The 26,320-nt window shown below is 28.7% G+C and overlaps 1 protein-coding gene across 1 annotated transcript; it reads left to right on the forward strand.

Annotated features, from left to right (window-relative positions):
- Positions 1 to 3,049: 3,049 nt before the first annotated feature.
- Positions 3,050 to 24,670, forward strand: LOC142334049 (uncharacterized). Its single transcript, XM_075381716.1, has 8 exons — positions 3,050 to 3,318; positions 6,194 to 6,313; positions 7,298 to 7,459; positions 9,274 to 9,391; positions 11,999 to 12,240; positions 13,496 to 14,038; positions 21,986 to 22,160; positions 23,838 to 24,670. Exons 1-8 carry the CDS (start codon positions 3,085 to 3,087, stop codon positions 24,668 to 24,670), a joined length of 2,427 nt encoding a protein of 808 aa, XP_075237831.1. The 5' UTR covers positions 3,050 to 3,084.
- The last annotated feature ends 1,650 nt before the right edge of the window (positions 24,671 to 26,320 follow it).

Raw genomic sequence — 26,320 nt, forward strand, 5'->3', positions numbered from 1 at the left:
CATCTATTTTTTTACCTTCTACATACATCCCCCATTCCCAAATTACCTTAATGTGATATTTTAATGCATGGCCTAACAATATATTGTATCTTTTACTTTTAAAAAATATTCTCAATTTCTTGTCTTTCATATCAAGCGATTTATCTCACCTTTACTGTAATTAAGAATTTTTAGGTTTCAATTTTATCAGCCAATTAATTTTCAAAATTTTAGTTAATATTTACATTTTCATTCTTATAAAATTCAGGTAATGGGCAAACATAAACAAAAAAGAGTTGAAAACTATACAGGTGTACTGAATCTGTTTCGAAATCACTCGGAAGTAATGGATAATTTTGTTTTGTTCTGATAAAAGCGTATTTTCATCTTTGTGGAGTTTAGTTAATAAGCAGAATTATTGTTGCCTTGTATTTAGAAATTCTAAAGAGATTCATCAGCGACCTTTTTATAAACCAAAGTTAATTGTCTGGTGTGGTTTGTTGCCATTCTAACATAATTAAACTATACTTCTAAGAAGATAAAAATGTGTATTAAATTCAAATTACATAGAGTGCAATAAAGTAGATTTGAACTTTGGACTCAATACTTATGGTCACCATCTGACAGTATTAAAACAATTAAATTCTAAAAAACAAAGGTAAATAAAATTAAATACATGCAATAAAATCATTTCAATGATATTAAACCGAATAAATTGTTTTTTATTTTTACCTATGATAATAGGCTTCTTTTCAGGCAATATAAACCATCCATTAAAATACAAAAAGAAATAGTATTTTGACTTACAAAAACAAAAAGGTAAATATATAAATAAGAAATAAACTTTTATTAAAGTAAAATTAATAACTTTGAATTAGAATATGCCTAAATTGCTTGGCCTCTATTGGCTACATCCTTAAAACAACCCAATTTACCAATTTGAAAATATAAAAATAATTTAACATGCAAATATTTAAAAGAAAATGAATCAATACGTAAATAAGATTTAAAATTTATTACAATAATGGTGTAAAATTAATCAGTTAATTACATTCTTGAATTTTACTGTATTCATATTAATAGACTACTGGAACAATTAAATTTATATGTTCAACTTATAAAAAATAATATTAAATACAATTTCAATAATATTGAAAATCGAAAAATATTGAAACTACTGTGCCTACAATGCCAGGCATCTTTACTACACATACTTAAACCCAGTATTACTTATAAAGTTAAATGAAATTAATGTTTAATAAATATATTTGTAATACTATTATATCCACATTGCCAGGCTTGTTTGCATTACAACAATGCCATAAAACAAGATCATAACTAAATTAAAATATTCATAAGTAAAAAATAAACATTTACTGTAATATTATTAAAATAAAATTGATATTCTTGGATTAGATTGTACCTACATTTCCAAGCTTTAGTATAATATACATTAAAATCATTGAAAATAATATGAAAGTAATGTAATATGCATAAAAATTAGAAATAAATACATGAAATGCAAAAAGTAATATAGAATTAATAAACAAATATTGAAACTGTATAATTTACCCATCTATCTGCATTACAGTCACATTCAGTATTTTATTTATGCTATGTCAAGCTTTCAACAGGATATAGTTTTACAAGCTGAACTGTACAGGTCTATACATACAAAGTATATAATTTTTTGACCTTATCTGTCATTGTCTTTAACATATCTTGGTTTACATGGTATATAAATTTATAAAAATTAATGATTTTTTTTAATTAAAAAAAGTAATAGTTTTCATTATTATTTATTTTGTTTGATAGATTACTTATAACAGTCAGAATAAATATAGTACTTTTCGGTTAGCATCCCACCTAACACAATATTGACATAACCTAATGCTTACTTTGCTCACTATCCTTATTCTTATTGATAATATTATTTTAGATAACTATTATTTCATTAAAAATAAACATTTTCAGTTTTATATTATGTTTTTCATATTATTGCGATAATGAGATTTGAAAACTTGTATTTTCTTGCTTTCAGTTATATTTAGTTTTGCATCATGTTAGTCTCGTGGCATTTAATATTCAAGGTTAATTAGACAAGGATAGCGAGCATTAGGTTATGTTGATATCATATTGGTAGGATGCTAATCGAAAAATACCTAAATAACTACGTGAATAAAGTGAAATTATGCATGAGGCATCGTAGGCTAGATGAGAATATGGTTTTGAGCATCCTTGCATTGTGAGGTGATGAAGATGGGAGTACATCAACTCTACATCCTTGCAGGCCAGCTCGTTTTGTAAAAGATGTACCTGAGTTATTATTGGTCCCATCCTTGAACTTTATTGGTTTCAAAACATTGGGTTGCCAGTGAAACATTTGATTTGTGAAATCAATGGTAATAATTTGGTACTGGCAAGGTGTAGTGTGAAAATGGTTGAAAATCTTCCCGTTAAAGTGGTAAATTGCAACTTATCGAGAAGTATCTTCTTTTTATCAAAATAATATCATTGTGAGTATCCCGTATCATTAGTTTTGAATTGATTACATGAAGTTTCTTCTAGCTCTGTTATTGTAGTTCCAGATTTTATGCATTCTACAGCAAATTTGGCTTAGAATCGTAAAACATTATAGCCTTATTTTTTTTTGTTAATACTGAATGGTTGAATTTTTTTGTGTTGTTAAATGAGCTGTGCATCGACTCTTTCATCTTGAATTTGTCATACCACTGCCATTCGTAATATTATTACTAAAATGAAAAAATAATTTACGGATCTTGGTAGCATTGTCCTTAGTTTATAAAAAATTAATCATAATAATTCATTTATCACATTTGAATCCATGTTTCATTGATTGCTAGTTAATCAACATTGAATAGAAGCGTTTGTATCAAGAATATAGTTTCCGTTTACTACTGTGCATGTAAGCTGTCATGGCAATTTGATTATATGATATTATTTTCAACAGATAATCAAGACCTTGTACATTGTTGTTATTAATTTTATAGTTTATTCTTTTATAAAAAGAAATTATATTTTGTTTAAGGTTGGATCATTTTATTTTTCAGGTTATTTACCCACAAGTCAAAACATTTTTGTAACATGTCTGATTGTCAGAAAAATGTTTCAAAACCTACTGCGAAAAAGCCAATATTTAAACCTCCTACATTTGTTCCACCAACTTCAACAAACACTGTCAAAGGTGGTATTAAATCTAGTACTACCACTACAACTAAAAGTGATAATGTAATGGTGACTAAATCCGGTATTGTCACTAACGATAATTCTGTTCTCAGTAAGAATAAAATTAAACCAAAAACTGATGAAAAATCTAAGGTATTTATTGTTATTTATTTTAATAATACTTAGTGCATGTATCTAGTGGAATATTTTTCTCTTTCAACTTTCCTCAAAATATGTTAATTAACTACTAACAGATTATAAAATAAATTCTAAAGAGTAATTCATTAAAATGAAGGTAAATTTGCAAAGTTTTTCTTTTTATACGCACAATGTGTTTAACTTTGCAGATATGATAGAATTCAGATGATACTCCATTTCATCCCATATTATATAAGAATCTACGGTTGCAGCTGTGATAATATATATTAAAGTGACATGAAAATATTCAAAACAGTATTTTTCATGAATATGAGAATTGACAAGAGTTGTCTTTGCTTTAGTGAACATTATAGATAATTTTTTCTCTGTGTTGATTAATTAATTTACATCATCATAATTTGCTAGTAAATTTGTCTTTGTGAAGTATTCTTGAATTTAGAATCTACAGCTATAACAGAGAAGTATACAGATTCTTAAAAAAAATTGGTTTTTTAGTTTTGTGCCTTAAAGAATCATTTTAATAAAAAAATTTTCAACAAAATAATAAATTTTAATAAATAATCTCCAAAAAAAGTTTTTACTTCTAATGCTACCAAATCCAAAAAATCTATTTTTTATCAGATGGACATTTGTTTGTATGTATGTATGTAGGTAAGTCTATATTTGATTTTTATAACTTTGGATCCTGTTGATGAATTTTTTCAAACTTGGTTGTAATAAATTTCTGCAAAAATTGGAAAAAGCTGTGTTATGTTTTGGCTGAAATAAAATTTCAAATCTTTACTTGGGGGATACTTTAGCAAAAATTTTTCATAGAAAGTTGAAGTTTCTTTTATCAAAGTCATAAATTACAAAAAAAATTATTTAATATTCACCCCCTCCCCAAAAAATGAATTAATAATTTGTGCTTCCTTTTACAAAGTCAAGGAAGTGAAAAACTGTGAATGTGAAAAATGCTGGTTTTTAGATTTCAACAGAAATCTACATTTTGAACATCCCTCAATCCATTTTGACTAGTTTCAGTATGACGTCTATACGTACGTACATTCATATGTATGTTTCTCGCATAACTCAAAAACAATTAGGTGTAGGATGTTGAAATTTTGGTTTAGGACTATTTTAACACCTAGTGCTGTGCACCTCCCCTTTTGATTCCAATCGACTGAACCAAAAGTGTCCAAAAAAGCCCAAAATCCAACAAAAAAAATTGGATTTTGGACCTTTCTTAATTGCAGTAATAACCCCCTCATTGAGAGCTTTTCAATGATATATCATAAGTGGTACTTTCATTGGTTCCAGAGATAGCCAAATAAAATTAAATTTTTTTTTTTCAATATACTGATTTTATTTTTAATTATAGAATAATTTCCACTTACTAACTATTTTTATTATTATGTCTGAGTGCTTTCGGAAATTAATCCATCATCAGGGACATTTATGTGTTATGGAATAATTATTTCCTTCACAAATTAATATATTTAATGAATTTTGAATTTTTTAAAAACAAAAATTATAAATACAACAATTGATCGTCAAAAGGTCTACTGTCGACGTTGTCCATCATGTCAGTATGAAGCTCTCAATTGTTGTGTTTGCTAGTATGAATCAGTATAACCAATCTAAGAATCAATAGTATTATTTAACATTTGTTTAAATAATACATCATTATCAAATTTTGTTTTTTCATTTATCAAATTTGTATTATTTAAGTATATGTAATTTGTTTCAATCATATTTGTTTTATGAAAGTTACTGGAATATTCAAGAATATAAATAAAATTATCTGGATTATAATTATGATTATTTTCTAAGATATTTCTAGCAAAATTGGATTGTTCCATATTTCCCTTATTTATACAATTAATGTGTTCATTAATTCTGATCGAAAAAGATTGGTTTGTAATCCCGATATATTCCAAATCACAACTTGCACATTGTAAACTATATACTCCCTGTTTATCTAAATTAGATTTATTGTTATGTTAAGTTTTCATTGTATCCATTAATTATAACTATATGTTTGATATAATCCAATGTTTAATTTTATATTGTTATGTTTTAAATATTTCATAGCTATATTAAGAATTAAATATCAATATTTTTTGATTCCAAGGTTGAAACGAATTATGGTGCCCTGTTTAGTGGGTTTCCTATTTATATCAATATCCAGTTTATTAGTATTATAGTTTTTATTAATTTTTATATCTAAAAAATTTATGATAATAAATTCTCTTGAGGTCGAGAAAATAACGGCATGAATTTTTCACTTGCCATGAGTTCTGCGCAAAAATGTTCATTTTCTGTATGGTCCTAATATTTAGAAGCGTAAATAACTGTTTGGCTAATTTTAATCATTAACCTATTGCCTTGCTTGCAGTGATAAGATTAATGTTCATTCTTCTGTCAGAGTTGATCAGCAGATCTGTAGTCATATTTAATTAATATAACTTTAATATTTAAAATCACTTTATTAATTAAAAGGACACAATTGTTCTTATAAGACTGTAAAATCCTAACCTATACACTTGAAAATATCATATATCATGACTTGGTATTGTATCAAATAGATCGTATATTGTGGTATTGCAATAAGAGTGTGGTGTTCCAAAATTAACTTACAGTCAGAAAGATCTAACCTCATTTATTTTGATGATTATAATTTAATTCCTTTACTATTAGTTATATGAATTAAATCAATGAATGGGTGTAAGTGAGAGAAAAGTCAATAAGTATAGTGGATTGACACATCTGATCATGATACAAAATGGTACATGTATGCATTGTGTACTGTTATAGATGTATAAAATGGTTATAATATCTTAAAAGTATTAATTATATATATATTTATGTTTATGTTTTTTTTCTCTAGGAGAAAACAACAAAACGTCCTGATTTCCAGACATTTGTATCAAAAGGTAAAGAAAATATTGTTGAGAAGACTATTGGAAGTGAAAATAGGTCTGCAAAAAAGGGGGGAAAACCTAAAAAGGTATTTTTTATTTTATTTCAATTAAAGTGTTTTTGTTCATGTGTTCTAATGATAATGCACATTTAATACTGCTCCATTTTAATCAGTATTAATTAGACTGCTTTAAGCGAATCAGAATAAATAAATTAAATGTAATCATTTATTGAGTGGTGGCATTTTATTCAAAATACAATAATTCTCAGAATATTTTAATAGTAAAGTCTATTTAATATTTTATCGTTTAGTATTTAATGTCGAGGCTAAGAGTCCAGTTTAATTCAACAAGAATATAGGACCTTAATGTAGTCCGGCTTAATCTGAAAGGATTATCATGCAGCCACCAGACAAAACACTCTGTGTTGGGTTGATCTGTAGTCAGCTCTTAGATCACAATAAAAATGCACTGATTTTCTCAGTGTTCCTGGCTTTACCAAACTGGTTTTCTCAAATTTTTCATCTACTTTTTCAATCAAATTCTTACTGGCAGCCGGCTTCTATGGTCATCATCATGAATGTCGTTTGCCATTTTTTTTTTTTTAAATGATTGCCACCACTGTCTTACTTTAGAATCGGTTCATAATATTTGGTCCATAAATTTCACAAATTTGTCTTTGAATTTTAGCTACAGAATTGTATTTTGTCATCAAAAATTGGATTACTCTCATATTTCACACTTGTGAGAGATCACAAATTGTAGCACTCATTATTAATAGATGAATATAAACAATTAATAACAAAATGGCTAATTTATTATTGCTAACAGCTGACTACTGATTGAAATAACTGAGTTACACAAGCGCCATCTGTTTACATCATGTATGTAGACAGCCAGTTCAAAACACATCTTACTTTAAAAATAAGTCTGGTATTATTACTAGAATCTGAGTGCTGAAGAGATCTTGTAGTAAATGAATTTGATGAATAAAGTTGATCATTTTTATTTATGCGCCTTTATTGAATTATTTATAAATAATTATGTTCTCACTTTTTTGTGCTTATTTTTAGGTTTTATCTGCGAGATCGTTGACCGATGCAGAATATGATGAAATATTTACTGCTGCTATTCAGAGGTCGTTTACATATAGTAGTGATGAGAAATTTCTATCTAATGAGAACAGTAGAGAAAACTCTACATTTTTTGATGGACCAGACTCTTCTTCAACAACTGTAATTATTATTCAATTTATGTTATTTCTTTTCTTGTTTTTTAGTTACCTGTAGATGTAGTTATAATACAACAATAATTTTTAAAACTGGTAATCTGATTACAAGATTTATGAGTAACTGTGTTTTAACAATGATTTAATGTCATATCTATTTATAAAACGTAGTTTAAAAAGGTTGTTGAAATATTTTTATTTTATTTTACGAAAACTGTATTGAATGATTTTTTATTATATTGCGGTTAGGGAAAAAGTTTTTTCGTATTCTCCCAGCAGATGACTTTAAGATCACATATTTCTGGTAATATTAATGAAAGCTGGTAACATTTTAATTTGGTGTTTTTTAAAAGATAGCAGCATATCACTGAGTACTTTTAAAAAGATTATGATTATATTAGTATATTTAAAAATTATTGTGTCGAAAGGAGTGAAAATAATAATTAAACGAATTACAATACATTTTGAAATTTTATTACAAAAATGAGAAGAATTGATGAAACCCAGGCTGCTAAAAAAATTGTTGTTATTTTTGGACATAATGTGATATGAACATGGAATGAAATCGAAACATTTTTGAAACTGCTCATTACAGATGATGAAAATGAATGGATCGAAATGTCAATAACATATGGAAAAATTCATGGTTGAAGCATGTTAAAACTCTGCAAATGGTAGAAAAGCAAGAACTGATGCCAAAAAAATTGTGGTATCACAATTTTTGCCAGGAATGTGTATATGATGAGATTGAAAAGCCGTTGTTCACTGGTCAAATGATTGACCGGTGCTATCAACGACTGAAAAGATTACACCAAGCAGTTAAGATAAAGCAGCCAAAATTGATTGACTGGAAAAGTGTCTTCTTCCATCACACCAGTGCCAGACATCTTTGGTGATCCATTGAAAATAGTGAAAGAAGCTTGGCTAGGAATTTCTGATGCATTCATCATATAGTCCTACTCATGTACTGTCAGACCACCATTTATTTTGGTCTCTACAGAACTGTCTTAAATAATATAAATTTGGCTTCAGAAGAGATCTGTGATGATCACTAGTCACAATTTTTTCATCAGAAAACAAGTTTTTAGGTTCTTCATTTGTGTTTTGTGAAGATAGTCATTGTTAACCTGGTTGGTATCAATTTTCTTTTAAAATCAATCTGAAATAAGAAATATGTCAAAATTATCAATGTCAGTCTGGGAGAGTATGGAGTGTTCTACATCTTAGTGATAAATTTTATGTGAGGAAATAAAATATGTACCCTATTCACTGATATTATTTTCCCTTCTATTGACAGTCGGTTCTAACTGCTTAAATGCTGTATTCTCTCGGGTTATTGTTTCTGCAACAACAACCCACAACAGCTGCTATATCATAAAACAGGGATTGAAGGTATATTTTATAATGATCTCAAATTTAACACCAACTTTCAGAAATTATATATGATGTGATAGATCTTGTGTAAAAAAATCTAACAAAACAGGATCTATGATAAGATCATACGTTTTTTGTTGTCGCTATAAAGTTTTACTCTTTAAAAGAGTGAACTAAATTTTTTTTTAAAAGTTGTTTTACTTGATCTCCTAGTAGCTTAAAAACTTAGCTTAATGTTTAAAAGAGTTTTATTTAAACAAATTTTAGAGCCCTTTAGGTCAAGTAAAGCAATTTTAAATTATTTAGTCTTGCTCTAATAAAGAGTAAAACTGTTAGAGACAGCTAAGAACCTATCGTAGGTCTTTCTTGTTATATTCTTTCTGTCTTGAAAGATGATGATATGCTATTTATTTTTTAAAAATATTTTTATGTGTATATTTTTTTTAGGCTCCAGGCAGTAAAGGAAAGAAGAAGAATATTATAGAACCAAAGGGCAGTATTAAAATGGTTGAAAGTAACAAGAAACCTTTATCTGAGGAAAATGAAGGTCATAAAAATGATACAGGTACGTGCTGTGCTATGTTTAATAATTGTTTTTTAACAAATCGTAAGTTTGTATAATTTACTCTGGTAATGTACACAAGATTATAATGTAAAACAGTTTGTAAGACTTAGAAAATTGTTATGTACCCTTACAACTAACTTTACAGTAATACAGTCTTTTAATGTTTGTGTAAAAATGTAATATCTTCTCTCTAGTAAATCGTGCCTAAACAAAAAATATTCTCTATTTTTTTTCTTTTATGATTGTGCGTTTATATTATTTGTTTTACTTTCCTGGCATCACAGCTCAAGAAGAAAAGTGTAAATCAATCAAAGAATCGAGTATGGTTTTTTTATATTTTTCAAAGTTGATGACCAGAAACCTCAAAAACCAAAAATAAAATGGTGGGGGTAATGTTCATATGTACTTAGGTGGTGTGTATGTACCCATCGGGTTGGTCTAGTGGTGAACACGTCTTCCTAAATCAGCTGATTTGGAAGTCGAGAGTTCCAGCGTTCAAGTCCTAGTAAAGCCTAGTAAAAATCAAGTCCTAGTAAAATTTTTACACAGATTTGATTGGATTGACTGATCTTGAAATTTTTTTGCAGACTTGTGTATAGGGGGCAATTTTTTGGTAAAATTTTGGAGTCAATATTTCCAGGGAGGTTTTTTGGAGGTCATTTTCTCAAAAACTTGCAAACATAACCCCACTTTATTTTAAGCTTAGTATGTGTGTGCATGCTTATCTTACCATTTAAAAAAAAAATTGCCACATATTTCCCCTTTCCCCCAAAAATTGAGAAAAGCTATCCTTTTGTTTATTGCATATTTTATATCAAATTTTTTTTTAATGTCTTCTTAGGCATAGTAGTAGTGCAAGTGACCCCAAAGAAATACTTTGGTAGCAATATTGATGGTGGGGAATCAAAATTTAAAAATATTGATTTTTTTTCAAAGCTTTTTTGGATTATTTAAACTTTAATGTTATTAAAAGTTTAAATAATAAACTTTTAGTAATAATATTACAATAAAATTCATCATAATTCATCCCCACTCCCAAAAAAGAAATCTTAGGCAACATGAAATATTTTGTAGTTTCAATGTTTAAAGTTTCAAGTTAACTTTTTTAGTTTCATATTAAGCCCTTAACTTTTAAAGGAAAAGGTATAAGTAGTGAAAAAATACAAGTATTTTAAAAATTCAACGTTGGTGAGGGTTGTTTTGAAAAGTTCTCTGCCCGACAAAGAAAACAAGGTTCAGAATATTTTTTTATTTTTCAATGAAGTCACTCCTGCAATGTTCGTAAAAACAAATTTGTTCAACTGTTCTAAATAAGTGGTTTTCTCAGCTTTGACTTTATCGTTTGAATTGAATATTCATCCAGCGACCCTTTTCTTCATGTTTGGGAAGAAGTAATCAGTGGGAGCTAAATCTGGTAAATACACACATGTAAAAAAACTTTGAAGTGTAGATCATGGAGTTCTACAGCAATAACTTGAAACGTGTGTATTTTTTTATCATGGTGAAAGAGAACTTTATTTTTGGCCAGATGTGGATGTTGAGTTGTTTGTAATGTCATAAAGTTCATACACCTTCAGTCAGCAAACATTTAATATAGCGTTGGTGATGATTTCATTGGCCGTAGCAGTTTTGGTTAACCCGAGTGTTTATCTTGAATGGATGTATGAGGCCACATTTAAATTTGCAGCTCACTTTTTATTATTGAAAACAAAGGAAAAATCGTTTAAAGTGGTCCATTCCTTTTTTTTGTCCTTGGGGTTAATCTTTTAAAACAAAGTACCTTATAACAGGTTGAACTTTAATTTTATCCATTTGTCAGAAAATGTTTGCTTTATTTGTTTTAAAAAAGAAGCAGCTAAACACCACCTACACATCTGAAAATTTGGAGCATGCAAATCGTGCAAAAGATCTTTAATGATTATGAAAATCTATATAGATCTATAGAAAACATCTAAATGTGTACTGTTTGATCATACTTGACAAACATTATACTAATTTGGTCATATTTGCACAGTCTCTGTGTCAGGCCTACAACTTTCCAAAAGTCCGTAGTATCGTATCATTACAGTTAAATGCAAAATATACAATTTATAAACAGAAAGGGCTTAAAATGAATTGTTTCACATAGGAAGAAATTGATTAATTCATTGCTTTACACTGCTTTTAAATTTCTGTTATGCGACTGTGGTGCTTGTAAAGCATGTGAGATACAAATAGTGTTAGGATTGATTTTTCTAAAAGTAATGATGTTCATTATACAATTTCTATGGTAAATGGAGCATTCACCATGAATAACTTGTAGGATTGAACATTAGTTGTATCTCAGTAGTTTAATATAATAATGTGACATTTCAGCTTGATGGGGAAAAAATGGGAAATTGCTTCATTTCTCACTTTCTTTAATAAACAGTGTTAATCTTGGAAATGGCTCTGCCATTTTTATAGTGACTTTTCACATGTCAAATTGTATAAACTATTATGTTTACTGAACCTAACCTAAAACATGTACATTTTTAGTAAGCATTTTAAAATGTTAGAAAATTTGAATTGCTTAAGGTTTATTTTTATTTACTTGTTTTCACAAATAATTTTTATCATATTTTACAGTGGAATCTCACGACGAAAGTGTAATAATGGAAGATAGCAGTGAAGATATAGTATCTAATTCTGATTTAGATACTACATTTGATAAGACAGTAGATATTTTTGAGAAGAAAAAGAAAAAGAAGAAATCAAAATTGTCACATGGTGAAAAATTAAGGATGATTTGTGAAATGATGAGTCCTTGGGGAAGTCATGCTAGTAAATCACATAGTCAAAGTTCTTCACTTAGTACTCAGATTGATTCTGTAAGTTTATAAAGTATTTGTTGTTTTAGAAATGTTAACATCTGTTATTGAGTTTGCCATAATTACTCAGCTGCCAAATTTTAACTACACATCTAAGATGGGTGAAAATGTATTAACACCAAATTTTCATGTAATCTAGGCATGTACGTTCACTTGAGATGTTCAGAATGTAAATGACCTTGTAAATCTTTTTTTCAACAATCTTCCAAAATGGTATCATGAATTTTCTCAATGATTACTGATATTTTTATCTTATTTGGATGATCTTTGTGCGATTCCTGTTTTGTGCTTGTCCAATCGTGTTTGAATCCACCAAATTGAAAGATAAATAGTTGTTTTCAATGGTATATCTGTAAAATCATTACTGAGCAAGGCTTAAAGACCCATTTCTTGAGTCAAAATTTTTTTTTTAGTGGTTATAACTAATTGATCAGCTCTTATATTATTAGCTATTCTTCAGTGATATATGTTTGAATTCCTGGGAGTTCCTGAATGCACCTCATATAGGGTGTCCTACCTTACTAAACAGCATTCTGTGTGTGCATCTCCATTAGCTTAGCATCAGAATGTACTGATCACTAGTGGAAAATCACCATTTATTAGTACATGTCTCGTGTTGGTCAGGTGTATACTTGTTATATTATTATATAATGATATACCGTATATATATATATATCTGTATATATGCGAAATATATATTGAAGTTTTGGGAAAATTTAGTATTTTTTAAGCAGATTTGAATTTTCAGACGAAAATCACAAATATCTCGAAAACGGCCCCCTGGACGAGTACCCCATCTGTTCACAGTGGTACCCGTTGGATGATAATATTTTCAAGTGTCCCTTGGGTACCATTCAGAAATTGGGGAAGGGGTATGATGGGGGACCTCCATAATATCTCTGCAATCGCTCGTCCAAGCTTGAATCCTTATTCTGCATTTTCATCCCTATAGATTTTTTCGTAGCACAGAAAAATTGTTTGTAAAATTAATTACCCTCAGTGATATTGTATTCTTATTATTTTTTTAATATATTTCTTTCACAAAAAATACATGACATATAAGCAACCTTAAAACAATCTCTCAATTTACTAACAATAACATCAGCATTGTAGCTGTTTGGAAAGCCATCATCGTATTTTTAATATAACTTAAAGTATTTATACATATAACGTTTTCAAAATAATGATATTTATTTTTTAATATTTCTATTGAATAATACATTTTTTTATTAGTGCTATCAATTTTTTATTCTAGTCATTTCAAGATTCTGAGGAAATCATTTCAGAAAATTTGAACAAAAAAGTATCAACAACTCTTTCAAATGAAAAATTATCTGAACGACAGATTAAATCAAATAATTCTAATCAAATAATCAAACCAACTATGGTATTATATGAGAATAATAACAACAATAATAATGATATTGTTTCTGAAGAAAATAATCAGATAAAGGATTCAAAAAAAGGTACTACTAGTGTTAAAAATGATAAAAATAAGAGTTTGTCAGTGAAGAATAATGAAGTTATGAAAAATCCAAAAGATTCAACTTTGAAAAAGAAAAATTTATCGCATAAAAATATTAATGATATTCCAAAAGTTCAATGTTCATTAAAAAATAAATATAACTCAAATAATAATAATAATGTTCAAAATGAATCAGTTGCGTCATCGTCATCAAGCGATAAATACTCATGGTCAGAAGTTAAGAAAAGGTTCTATCAGCCACTGCCGTCAAAATTTAAAAATCATAAAGAATCTTTAATGTGGTTAATGAAACAGCGAGACGTTGGGACTTGGGTAAGTTGTAATTTTATATTACTAAGAATTTACTATTAAGGAAGCTACTTTATATACGTATGTATAAAAGGTACATCAGCAAAGTAGAAAATTTTTAAAAGAGATTGGTTATTCATTTTGGTTGCGGGGAGCTAAACTTGATGGTATATTGTCAGTCATTTAATGCATTTAATATTCTTTGTTAAATCGTTGTATAAAAATGGTAATTCTGCGACAACTTTACAAAGGTTATTTTGAAATCTGTTCAATATTTTGTGTCATGAGCAGCTACTGTCTGTTCATGCAGTTAACTTATGGTTTAAAACATTGTGGAAACCAGGTCAATATTAAATTTTAAACTTGAAGGACCAGCACACTGATACTGATTGAAAGTTCAAACTCCCATTACACACAGTACAAAATTTTTTTTGGTCATTTTTCTGTATTTTTTTTTTTTATTAAAAAAATGTAGCAAGATGCAAATGTCAGCTGGCAACCATATGTTTGTGATGATTAGTTTTTAGTTTTTGATGATTTTAGTCATATCATTTTACTTGGAATCAAATTCTCCATAGATTAGGTTTAAAACTTAACAAACTTTTTAAAACATTCAACAAAGTTATTTTTACACCAGACATAAAATAGTGTAAAAATTCATAAAATAGTGTATTTTTACCCCAGATTTCTCAAAAACTACTAAAAATACAGTTCCAGGACCTATTTTTTTTTTCAATTTTTAAGTTAGATTTCATGTAAACCATAAAATTTACCTCATTGTTTTGGTTCCAACAGTTACAGAATGGCTTAATTTTACCAAAGGCACAGAAATCAGGGTGAAATATTTCACCAGTAGACTTTTCTAATAAAGTATTTCTGAACCTGTGTTTGTATGAACTTTCTTCTTTATTTTCACCAGTAGAAGATGTCAAGGTGTGTTACTTTATTTATGAATCACCTGGTATATATAAAAATATAGAACAATATTTATACTTTTTATTTTATTTTTTTTTTACAGATAACGTGCTCCAATTCAGAGTGTAAAAAATGGCGATATGTTCATAGTATAAAAGATCCAAGTGATGTGCCAGAGAAATGGTTCTGTGATATGAATCCAGGTAATTGCTATAAAATTAAAATACAAGTTATCATGTCTATCTATATTAATGTGATAATTTGAGAGCAATTTATCATGCAAATGGAGTTTGTTGTAACAGTTTTTTTCTTAAGAATTAAACAATTTTTTTAAATCTAAAGTATTTACAGAAAAACTTTACTATATTCACCAAATTTAATTAAATTAAAGTGGAAAGTTCCAGTAAAATAACTTGTTGAAGATTAGTAAGAAGTAAATTTGTATAATATAATTATATTTTATGAGAAGTAAAAGGTCTGGATTTTTTCCAAAGTAGATGCCTTAGCTGTTAGTTGGTGTTTTATATAAAATTGTCTACATGTATTTTTTTTTATATTTTATTAAAGATTTTTTTTGTTTGTACATGTAGAAATTGTCATCCAAACTGTGAATTCTTACGTTATACTGCAGATAGTCAGTTGGGAAATTTATCAGTCCATAGTCTTAATTCCTACAAGCTTTTTTGTTTATTGCTAAGCATAGTACCTAATATACAGGTGACACAGGGAATTTGGAAATTTTGAAAGTACTAGTGGCAGCCCTTAGGAACTGGTAGAAAGGTCTTCTGAGCACAACTACCTGCTATTTAGTAATCATGGACCAGTGGGTCGGCGGTATACAGCATGATGCATTTGCCGTGAAGGCATTTTGCAAGAATGGTGACAGTGTGACTGCTGCTTAACAGGAATTCCGACATCATTACAATTTAGTACGTCATGATCGCGTTCCATCTTGTCATGCATCAAGACGTGGGTTGAGAATTTTGAGGAGATGGGTTCAGCTCTAAAAAAGAAACCACCAGGAGTTCAAAGAACTCAATGAACACCAGAAAATATTGAAGCAGTTCGGGCCTCAATTGGAAGGAGTCTACGATGATCGACAAGGAAACACGCAGCAGCATTGAAGCTAAACTGAACAATTGTCTGCCAAATAATCCACAGTGATTAGAAGTTTCATCCTTACAAAATTCAAGTTGTGTAAGAACTGAAACCATCAGACTATATGGTCCCATGGAAGTGTTTCAAAGTGCCATGCAGAATCTCAACATTTACTTCCAAGAATGCATAATGGCCATCATCTGATGGACATTGTTTTTAGAAATTGAAAATTTTTATGTTGGTACGCTTAATGGCATGTAATTTGCTTTTTGTTTTCAACAATAAAACTTGTAAATTCATTTTATTTTACTTTTGAGAGAGTTACTTCAAAATTTCTCGTTTCCTTGTACCACACTGTAGAAGGATTCTGGACGGAGTGATAATCACATATCAGTCCAAGCTCTATTTATGGTACTGTACTAGATACTTTTATTTAGTTACATATGTGAAAATCATAAGGAGCAGGTCTGCTATAACTAAATTTTGTTTTTTATTAAGAATTACAAATTAAAAAAATTAATTTATATAATTCAGTTTTATTTAACTGTTACTTTTAGATCCAGATTCATATAAATGCAACGAAGGACCTGATGTAGAAATACCAAATTTCGACCCTGAATATGATTTTGATATATTATTTAACAAATTTACTGCTGGTTCAGTTGTATGGGCTAAAATGGTTGGATATCCATGGTGGCCAGCTATGGTTGATGATGATACTGATACGGAAGCTTTTTATTGGTTGGATGATGAAGATTCTCTTGTACCAGTGAGTTAAAATTGTCAAACTTATTTAATATATATATATTTATTTTTAGTAAGTGTATTTTAGTGATAACATCTGAGAACTAGCTTTTCATAGAATTTTTTTTTTCTGTTCATGTTTATCTGTTAGTTTATGTCTGTTTGATATTTTCTCAATATCTGCTGAAGAATTTGGATTGATACTGAGAAAGCTTATGTCTCTAGGAATTTCAAAGAATTGTAGGTTGAAAGCATATACATTGATTTCATTAAGCTCCTTATAGATCAATATATATCAGGTTAGAATAGGTTTATGAATGACAAGATGGGAATATGTGTATCTGTTCTGTCATGTCCATGCCTCTGCATTTAACCCATTTGCTCAGTTTGGCTGATGAATATGTGTTGACAATTCAGATTGTAAAGATAAATATGGGTACACTTAACTTATTTTAAAAATACCAGTTCTTGATATTAATTGTGTTGAGGGAAATAAAATGTATTCTCTAATATTTTGATATTATTATTAAATCTTTATTGACATCATTTCTATCCCGTAAATGCTTTATTTTGTTTACAACAGTGATAAAGATTATGTTCTGTGTTGATATTAACTAAATAGAAATTTTTTAATGAAACTAAATTAGTTATCTTGTTTTTCTCTATTTCAACTTTAATTTTACCGTAGATTTTTTTTTGTCTTCAATCATTTGACTGGTTTGCTCTCTTAAAAGATTCCCTATCTAGTTCAGTCATTTCATTTCGATATACCCCCTACATCCTACATCCCTAACAATTTGTTTTACATATTCCAAACATTGCCTGCCTGTATAATTTTTACCCATCTACCTGTTCCTCCAATATCAAAGCGACTATTCCAGGATGTCTTAAGATGTGGCCTATAAGTCTGTCTTTGCTAATTCTTTTAGCTATATTTTTCCAAATGCTTCTTTGTTCATCAATTTGCCGCAACACTTTTTCATTTGTCACTTTATCCACCCATCTGATTTTTAACATTCTCCTCTAGCACCACATTTCAAAAGCTTCTAATCTTTTCTTGATCTAATTTCTATTTTTATGATCTTGATATAATCTTTTCTTGAACTAACTATCACTTCGGTACAGCTTCTTCAAACCACGACCACCTACCATAACTTACAACTCTCAACTATCAAATTAACCTGTTCGTGGAAGCGTGATCCCTGCACCTTCTAACATCAAACGTTTCACACAAAAACAACTATATTTAAAATTCCTATATCTAACTTTAATTAGGCTGTGCTCTTAGATCATTATTTGATTGATTCTTTAAACACATATCAACAAAACAAGTCTTTATCGCAACAATGACAATTTTATCCTACAGTTCAATTTACTCTTGGTTTACTTAAAAATCAAGAAACAGGTTCATAAACTTAATAAGCCTCTAATGAAAATATACTCTATTTCTCTCTGCTGTGGTCTGCTTTCAGGAGCAAGGCCAATGCTTATACCCTCCCACACCACAGTGTTGAATGGAGACTATTAAAAACTAGCAGACACATGTAAGATGACTGTAAAAATCCATTGCTTAAAAAAAAGTGTAAAAATAAAAGCACAAAAAAAAGAATGCAATATTTGACGTAAGAGTATAAAGAAATTGTACTGAAAATGAACATGAGTTAGAAAAAGGCTAACAAAAGCCTAATAAACATAAAAAATATTAGTTTGTTAATTTTTGCTTTATCTCTACTCAAAATACTACTAATAGTTTGTGCTAAATTTGAATCTTTGCCAATTATGCACACCTGCAGTGGTAGTGTTATTATATCTTAAACCAGACAAATGAAACTTTATTTTGATAAGTCATCCATTTCTTCTAACCATACTGTTCTCAGTTTGTTGATGTGTATGGAATCACAGCACACATGAAAATGGTAGTACCAATTTGTGGCATGATGTAAGGACTTAGTACAGGAAAAGGTTCAGCTCTTCTGTTTGCTGGGTTGATGAGGAAGATAGAACATGCTGATTTGAGAATGTAACAAGCGCTCTCTTGATTGAATCACCTTGTTTATATCCACAATTCTTATTAACAATATTTGTTTTAATATGACAAAGAAGGTTAGAGAATAAATTACTGATATTGAAAGTCACATTACCGTTCGTTTCCGAAAATCACGTTCTTCTGCATTGCACATAATCTAATACATGTTTGCGCTTACTTATTTTGTAATATATAACCCTAATTTTCTATAGTAATTGTTTCCATATTCTTTTATTTAATTTTAGTGCTTGCGTTTTGTTTGTTATTGTTCATTTTTGTGTATTTTTTCTGAAATTGAGTCAATACCAGGCCCATGTGGAAGACTTACCGACGATGATATTCACGAATATTTTGACAAGTATAATGATAGTGAATATACACAAATAGGGTTTATGAAAGTGACAGTGATCTTCTAGTTAACATTTTAAATGAAAGTGAAGATGAAATGAAAGATACACAATACATTGAGGTGATAGCAATACAGAAAACCAGGAAAAAAATTATCATGTATTCAAATTTCTATTTATCATAACATTGTAAATAATAATTCAAATTTCATACTTATATGATTTTATTTAGTAATTTATGTACATTTTATGGAGTGGTGAGTTTTCTTCAAATTAAGTATAGTGTTAGGAATATGGAAACAAAATAAACTTTAAATATTCTTTTTTATTTAAAAATTAATTTTGTGAACATTTTAAAGTGAAAAATATGACATTTTGCTAAATATCATCATATTCTACATAATTTTCTGAGTAATTTGTATTTTTTTCAAATTTATAAATTGAAAACAGCATTATATGCAATGCCAGTATAAATTTCTTGACATTTCGGGGGGGGGGCACAACCCCCTCCGAAATAGCTGACAGCGAAAGGGTTAATTTCAGTAATCTGTGGAAATTGGTTGATTAAATATAACTTTGCTTATTAACATTTGTTGTATGCAGATGTTTAACATTTTATTGTTTGTTTATTTTCAGAGTTACTACAATGTAGTTTTCTTTGATGAAAAAGTTACTAGAGCTTGGATATCAACCGATAATATTATTAAATATAATAGAGAATTCAGATACTCAAAAGAGTTCAAGGTATGTAAATATGAATTTAATATGATTAATACAATTCCTCTTTAGATTTACTTGGTTGTGTAATCTGCAATTTAGGTTTTATTTGCTCTTGTACAAGTTTGTCCACAAAATTATTTTTCTTAGACATACTGCGTGGAAAGTGAGAGTAACGGTGAACTCTCATATGCATGATTGTAATAAGATATAAGATTTGCTGGATTTCATCTAGCTGTGTCAGAGTACTTTTTCCCCATCATTCATTTAGTAATAGCTTTTTAAAATGTGTGCTGCAGTTTAGAAACTCACAAGTTGTAAAGTACATTAAGTAAAAAAATTATGTTTTCACCAGAAACTGTAAAGCAGTTAAAATCCTTTCATCAGCTGAAGGATAATGTTGCAATACATTTAGAAATGGATAGTGACGTGTACATACCTGTGATGAGGAGAGAACTAGACAGACAATGAATGGTTACAGTCAACTACATGGTGTACAGCATGTAACAAGCCACAGTTTCAAAGTTTTTTGATTGGTTTCTTTATAAGTTGCTCGATTCATTATGAAGTGATCAAAGTTAAGCTAGGCTATTGAAAATTTTCTACCTAATGAGTTCCTAAACTTCTTTCAAAACACAAAAGTCAATGGATGAACTCTATAGTAATATATCTTCAGCATTACAAAATTAAAGGTGATATTTTTTGTATATAGAATTGTTGCAAATGATAAAACCAGAGACATAAACTCAGTATTTGGCCATACTTGCTCGCCAACAAAATCAATAAAGTGTCAGCAAACATTTTCTAGTCAGAAAATCATGGCGAATGTCTTCTGGAACAGAAAAAGAGATGTGATACTGCTATTCTTTGGTGGTTGGGTTTTACATCTCAGGAACAGTCGACCTGAGACTGTACAAGACTACATTTCATTTACATTTATACATATCATCTTCATTTATCCTCTGAAGTAAAACCTTACGGCGGTTCCGGAGGCTAAACAGGAAAAAAGAAAAAAGATAGAGAGAGTATTAAACCCAGTTGCTGTGGTTGCGGTTGGATTGTTGCTTTTTAACTACCATAACCACAATGAATGTAGGTCTCTGTGGAATGAAATTAATAATGGTTTATTATAATACAGCTATAGTAACAACAATGAAAATCCCACATCACTATAATTAAGAATATTAATATTGGTGCAGTTTCCCAAATTTTAATTGAACTGACTAACTTAGGCTTGTCAACCCACTAAATTTGTCTGTTAGGTTAGCTCTCCTCCAGTCTAATTCTCAGAAAACATCTTTTTGCATGTATCATTTCATTCATCTCAATGATGATGCCCTGACTGTGCGAAAGCACTGTTTTATAGCTGCTGGATTTCAGTGATGGGTGACTCGTGATTGGTGGTTGAGTCGGTACATGATGTGGTTAGAATAGCTTTCATCTGACTGATTGCCATTCTCAATCCACTACATATTGGTGAAAATTTCTAGTCTCCCATTCAAAGACTTTGACAGTCTGGTAACCCAATTGTTTTAAATATTGACAGCAAAGAGAATTCTAATAGTACTTTTATTAATCTTTTTTTTTTTATTACATTGATTTTATAATTTTGTAAATTCAGTGAATTAAGAAACAAAATTTTAGATAATTCCCTGTATGGTTTCTTATCATGAAAATATAAATAAATAACTAGATAAGTTTAAAAAAAAGAGTTATCTGTGTGACAAACATTACCAACATTTAAAAAGTATAATGAAAAATAAATACAGATTGGAATTATAACCTAGCATAATACTTTTTGAATAAAAAATTTAATTCTTTGTATATGATTTAGAATAAAAAGTACTACTATAAAAAAAAAACGTGTGTTAGATTTGACTCTGGTTTTTTGTAATAAAAATTTACAGTGTGATATCAGATTAGAAAACCTAGTTTGCAAGTTAATCATAACTATTTTTGCTTAATTCTTTTAATGTAACATTCACTATTTATTGCTTTTTATACTTGGTCATCAGTTTTGAGGTATGCAGTTTATATACAGTTTTTCTTTTACCATGTGTGTAATTGTATATATTGATATACACATACATTTTTCCACCTATTTAATGTTTGTTTTCTTTTTAGACCAAAAAAGAAGGTGTTGATTATGCATTTAAAATTGATAAAGCTATGATTGAAGCTGATAAAGCATTACTCTTGTCTAATAAAGAACGTTTGAAGAATTACAGTTTTTTATCACGATATAATGGACCGATTCGGCGACCAAAAGATGTAGATAGTAGTGATGATGAAAAGTGTGGTAAGTTACAAAATCAGTTTTCTTGATTATTTTTCCGCTATAATGTTTTACCTTCTTCAACTGATAAATTTATTGATTGTATTATTATATTTGAAGAATTCTTTTTATTTTGTTTCTTTCTACTCGGATTTTTTTCTTTTCTTTGTTTGCTTTGTATTTTATGTTTTTAGATAGTGAGGAATATTTAACATAAAGGATCAATTGTTTTATTGTTTTCACACTCTTTTTAAGACTTCAGAGTATTAATGCCATTTGACAACTTTTCCTTAATATTGGCATCTTTACTTAAAAATCAAAAATTTTTATTATGACCTTGATTTTTTCAAACTTAACACGCTTATTTTGCGCTTTGTGAACTTTTACCTACTGAAGTTTACATCATAGATATAAATATATGTTTCATCACTATTATAATGTTACTGAAAAACGTTTTGTCTACATTGGCACAGTTTAATCTTGTTTTATTTTTGGCTAACGAAACAGATACTCTTCAAATTTTAGAAAATAACCTTTGTGTATGTTTGTATTTTTAAAATATGTTTTATTAATTATATGTTAATAAGGAGGATTCATTGATTTCATTACATGTTGTTTGTTAAAAGAGCAAAAATTGAACTTTCAAAGTAGTACAGATTTGAACTGCTCGTAGGAATTTATTCAAAAAAATATTCCGTTTCTACATCGTTCTATGCTGTGTTTCATTTTCTGATATTAATGGAATGAATTCTTGTAGAGCACTGTGTTTGTGAGAAATTATGTTTCAAATTGAGGAACATATTTACAGAAACCTTAAAATCTTTGGAAGACGTTTAAGAGGTAGGATATATAAACCAAATTCAGTGTTATGATTAGTTATCAGTGTTTCTCAGATTTTGCACAACAAAGTCACTCCGATTTGAAATTGATGTTGATCATTTTTTTTTTTTTGGAATGGTGTTGTTCATTATTCCACATGGTTATAACAACAATAATAATTTTATTTAGCAATATTTAAGAGGCAATAAGTGTGGGCAAGCAAAAGATGGATAGTGCATGATGACAATGCTATCCACATTTGGCATTCCCATTCTCCAAGGATGTTACAAAAACTTTGTACCTCAGCCTCCCTATTTGCCTGATTTTCTACCTCCTGTAGACTTATCTAGTTTTCTGCTGACATCACAACTGCTAATGTGTTGGTCTTAGTCAAATTTTTCCAATGATCTCATTAACTTTTCAGTCACTGGTTGACCAGACAGAGATCACCGACAACAAAATTTCCAGATTGAAAATCTTTGAACCAACTCTGTACCACACATACTGATACCGCATCGTGTCCAAAAACATCATAATCAAAAAAGTAAAATAATAATTTTTAATAAAATTTTAAAACGTATTAAATTTCTTCTTTATTTTCACTCATTTTCAAGATGTAATAAACTAATACAATCTCAGTGATATTTCGTCTATCAAAAGCACACATATGCAAATATAGACAAATTTGATTAATATTACCACAGTTATGCGATCCTAAAGAAACTTTTTCCTCAAATCCAATATTTATCTGATATGACATGAAAGTTAAAAATGTCGGTACAAAAAATACACGGTGACCAAACATGTTTAATGGTAAATGATAAACTTTATGATCTCAGCTATTTTTGAATTTGTATTCTTACTTGTTATTTTGTTTTTCAGGGACCAGGAAGAAATGCAGAAGAGAAATAAATGAGAAACAATCGCAAAAACATAAGGAGTTAAACCAAGATGGTAGAGATGATATTACTAGCGATCATAATGAAATTAATAATAATAGCAATAAGTCTATGACAATTACAGAAAAGTTATCGTCTGCAGATGAAAACTGTAATAAAATTTCTGGTGATAATAATAATAGTATAATATCTAATGGTAACGAATCCTATATAGGTATTGATGATGATAATAATAATGAAATTAATTCAAGTGATGTAGTTGTTAGTTGTAAAAAAATAAGTACTGATAAATCAACTGTTAATGATGGCAGTGTTAACAAAAATTTAGATAAAGAAGAAATGGGCAGTAGAGAAAAAATTCATTGCAATGATACCAATAATGATAAATATCAGGATTCTATGGAATCTTTTGATGAAGGTAATAATGATGTTACAAGTGATGTTGATGAAATAATCAATAATGACTTTATGAACGATACTGCAATGAAAATTGATAAATGTCATTTGTTAAGTGGTACTTCTATGGCGGTTGATGATGATGATAACGAGGACTTTGTTGAAGTTCTTGGTAATAGAGAAAATCAAGAACCGATTTCATCTAGTGTTCTTAATAACGCATTAAATGATGATGCACCAAATTCACAATCATCAACCCAGTCTTTCAATCCGTTGATTGAAGATGTATTAATAAATAGATATGATTGTGATGATGAATTAACAGATAGTATTCTGTCAAATTGTTTTGTTAGTGAAGGCGATGCTGTTGTGCCAAACAGTTGTAGTTTTATAGAATCATCACTGGTATTAGAGGAGTAATTATTATATTATCTAAATATCCAATATTGTAAGTGATATTTAAATCGCTTTAATTATTTCAAAGTGTATTTTAAGAATTTAATTTGTATGGATAATGGAACATAGAAACGTAATTGCCGATTTGTATATGACGGTATAGACAGATATCAATAAGATTAATTAATTAATTATACTGCAGCTCATATTGTAGGTGATGTGAGGTGTTTTTTTAAAAATGTTTATGAGATAATTAGTAATAATTGGTTAATAGTTAAGATTTACTTATTACTAATTATTAATTACAGAGTTATTAATAACTGTATTTAAATTTAATTTTACTTTTATGTAAGAATTTTTAAAGGAAAAAAAATCATTTTACGATTTTGTATATTATTTTGCTGTAAAAATGTACATCTTCTTGAGTATCTCAGATTTCTGATTCAAAATTTCAAATTTTGAACTGAAAAAGTTAAATAACATTCTCTTACTAGGTTAATGACGTTTTGATGCTTTTTACAGATAAATATTTATGTAAATAATTTTTTTACAATGTATAGATAAATATTTATATAAATAATCATTCTTTTACAATGGAAAATGTTAATAATTTTATGTCAAAAACTATTGTGGTGGTATTCTGGTAATTGGTAATTACCAACAAATTTTAAAATGGTTAACAAAGAACGGGAAATAATAGAAGATAGAAGTTTATTTTTTTTTTTTACTATAAATAAAAGATATTTATTTCAGTTTTATTTTTAATCTATAGTTTCTTGTCATTAAAATTAAAACAGACTCTCATATGTCTCGTTTCATTTTCAATTAGAAGTAATTTAATTATTTTCAGAGGCAATCAATCCTTATTTATATCTCCACATTATTAATTGATTTATTCTATGATAAAAAACAAAAGAAAAAGGTTCATGTGTTTTGTTTTATGTAAAAAAAAATACTGTAGAACAAAAATTTTTTTGCACCTCTGAAGAAGTACATGAAAAAACATATTTTGATATGCACGTGTTTTACACAGAGTGCAGCAGTGAATCAGTTGATTAAAAATACTTGATAAATATGTAAAATAGTATTTATCACTTTATTATATATGAAATTACATTATGTACAATTATTTAAAAACAACATAGAAGATAAGTAGGTTATCTATCATATTTTGCAGCGTAGCCACATGAATTAGTGCCAACATTTTTTAAGATCTGGAGGTAGCGTAGTGGTGGTGGTGGTGTTTAAAAAACACTGATTTCAGTACCCCAAGAAAAAATAATCTCTTGCAGACAGATCTGATCCACAGACAAATTCTTCTTGTATGTTCTTAAAGATCATGTGATTAGGGAAATTTCCATCCTTGAAATGTCGCTCATAGCACCATCTTGTTGAAATAATGTGTTATAATTAATAGAATGACGAGCTACTTTAGGCTAAAGGAGATTTTTTTACATGTTATGATAGTTTTGTAAATCTAACTGCAAAACCATCATCATTCTCAAAGAAGTGTGGTCTTACAATTCCAAATGATGTAATATTACACTTGACAGTATGACTTCAAACTGTAGAGCAGCTTTTCATGTTATCTTTGCACAAAAGGTTTTTAGGATTTATAGTCTACCGGTAGTGAAATCTTTGCGTATTGACGAAGCCCAAAAAGTGAAAATAATA

This window comes from Lycorma delicatula, chromosome 13 (assembly GCF_047948215.1).
Source record: "Lycorma delicatula isolate Av1 chromosome 13, ASM4794821v1, whole genome shotgun sequence".
Taxonomy (NCBI): domain Eukaryota; kingdom Metazoa; phylum Arthropoda; class Insecta; order Hemiptera; family Fulgoridae; genus Lycorma; species Lycorma delicatula.

What these genes read in the sequence shown, in the direction of transcription:
- LOC142334049 (XM_075381716.1), top strand. Translation starts at nt 3,085, where the DNA reads ATGTCTGATTGTCAGAAAAATGTTTCAAAACCTACTGCGAAAAAGCCA. An exon ending in AGCGAGACGTTGGGACTTGG is followed by an intron (nt 14,039 to 21,985) that starts GTAAGTTGTAAT and finishes TTTTCTTTTTAG; the next exon opens with ACCAAAAAAGAAGGTGTTGA. An exon ending in TAGTGATGATGAAAAGTGTG is followed by an intron (nt 22,161 to 23,837) that starts GTAAGTTACAAA and finishes TTTGTTTTTCAG; the next exon opens with GGACCAGGAAGAAATGCAGA.